The 2,081-nt window shown below is 42.4% G+C and overlaps 1 protein-coding gene across 1 annotated transcript; it reads right to left on the bottom strand.

Annotated features, from left to right (window-relative positions):
- Positions 1-571: 571 nt before the first annotated feature.
- LOC138361792 (uncharacterized) lies at positions 572-1,756 on the bottom strand. Its single transcript, XM_069320922.1, has one exon. The coding sequence runs from the start codon at positions 1,754-1,756 to the stop codon at positions 572-574; it is 1,185 nt and encodes a 394-aa protein (XP_069177023.1).
- Between the last annotated feature and the right edge of the window lie 325 nt (positions 1,757-2,081).

Genomic DNA, 2,081 nt, shown 5'->3' on the forward strand with positions numbered 1-2,081 from the left:
GGAGAGGGTTGAGTGATGAATCAGTGAAAAAATACACAAGAGTCATGACAAGTATTCAAATCAACATCCAAGAGCATACCAGATGCTGTCTTAATCGACTGAGCTACGACATGGTCAAAAGAACTGAAACCAGAAGTTCTACTGAACTTACTTGGATCCTGCAGCCTCTCCGAGACACAAACCAGGATTTTACACAATTCCCCCATGCACTTGAGCTATGTCAATAGGCTGCTCTACTGTACAACCATAAGGTGTTTTGTAATATTTCATGATACAACTTCAAGTTCTCAGGCTGTCTTTGTAAGCGCAACACCTGTGATCTTAATTGGTTATGTGCCATAAAATGGTTGACGGGTAGCTGAGGGTGATTCAGCTTCCATGGTAACCTGACCCAGTATTGATTATCTCTGTAGATAAATGAGTCCAGGTATTGTTTGTAAGTCCAGTCGTCATCTGGGCTAGGTTGTTCAGGGACAATGCCGAGAGTTGCCAGGTCCCATAGTTTATGTACAGGGGGATCAAGCTCATCCTCGGACATGTCTCTGAATTGCAGTGGAGACTGGTCTCTTAGTCATGCAACCATTACTGGGTTGGCAAGTTGGCGGTCTACAGGTGCGGGTTGTTTCAGCCGTAATACTGGGCCTGTTAGCAAATAGCCACCTGCAGATGGTAACAAGCTCATTCCTTGTTTTTCTTCCTTTCCTTTGATAAACGTATGGTAGACATCTAATCCCATAAGGATTCCAATATTGGAAAGGTTGTCTGACGTGATTTTATCAGCCAAATGGATTCCCTTTTCTTTCAGGAATTTGACTGTTGTACCTAGACCATATACATACAGGTCTGTTGGGAATCTATCTACTACCAGAGCTTGTATCGTTCGGACATAACCTCCTAAACGTACTTTAGGTCGTACTACCTTGAGGACTCGGGCTCCTGTGTTAGTCAGGAATCCTGCTATGTCTATTCGTGTCTCTCTTACAGGTGTGAGTTTCAGGGCATCTACCAACTCCTTTGAGATAAAAGCCATTTGGGATCCTTGGTCAAATAATCCACATATGGTGGCTTTGGACTCTCCATTTTTAATGGTCAATTGAGCAGTGAATAGAGCTGATTTATGATCAGACCTTGTTGAGAAGACACTTATGCCAAGTAACACAGTACAAAGCTGTACTGATGTGGTAGTTCCTTCCTCCTTCTGTGGTTTGGCAGACTTTGTACTTGAGTCCCCACAAAGTGCTGTATGGTGTTGACCCTTATGGCACCTATTACAGGTGCGTATATGAGTTGTACAGGTGTCGGGATTATGTGCCCTTATAAACTTGGTACATTTACGTAACTCCTTGAGTCGTTTTATACGTGTAGCACGATCGGGGTAAAATTTGCAAAAGTATATGACATGTGGTTGTTCACAGAACACACATGGTGTCCAGACGTTAACAGCATCTTGGGGAGTCACCGATTTGGGTGACGCATTAACTGTAGGTTTGGAGGGACCAACTGCATATGTGCCTACTGCTTTGTTTCCACTTTGGGGAGGGGAAGTAGTTTTAGATTTGTTTGGAATACTGTTTGTACTCTGTTGTCTACTATTAGTGGTAGACAAAGGTTTAGATGTCACTTTTCCATCTGGGTTATCTCTTTGTCTTTCTATGATGGAACACAAGCCTTCGCTTATCTCCTTTACACTCAGAGAAGATTTGTTATATAAGACAAACAACTTATCCAGTACTTCACTGGGTAAATTGCGTTTCATATGGACTTGGATTATCCAGTCGGATTCGTCCAAGTTGACCTTGTTCTTAAGTGCTTTGAGCAAGGACTCAAGCTCTAATCTAAAGGCTTGGAGTGAGTCAGCCGTACTATTTGGAGGGTTAAAATCCAACAGCTTCTGGGTTAGAAGTCTGATAGTCCTTTCTGGCTTAGCATAATTATCCTTAAGGAGCTGTACTGCATTGTCTTAACCGTCATCAGTGAATGTCAGATCACAGACCAACTGTAGTGCTTCATTCTTTAAGACACCCTGTAAATATGTCAATTTTGTCGTCTTTGCTGGCATTAACAATAGAATCCACAGAATC

The sequence above is a fragment of the Procambarus clarkii genome, unplaced genomic scaffold (assembly GCF_040958095.1).
Source record: "Procambarus clarkii isolate CNS0578487 unplaced genomic scaffold, FALCON_Pclarkii_2.0 HiC_scaffold_788, whole genome shotgun sequence".
NCBI classification, from domain to species: domain Eukaryota; kingdom Metazoa; phylum Arthropoda; class Malacostraca; order Decapoda; family Cambaridae; genus Procambarus; species Procambarus clarkii.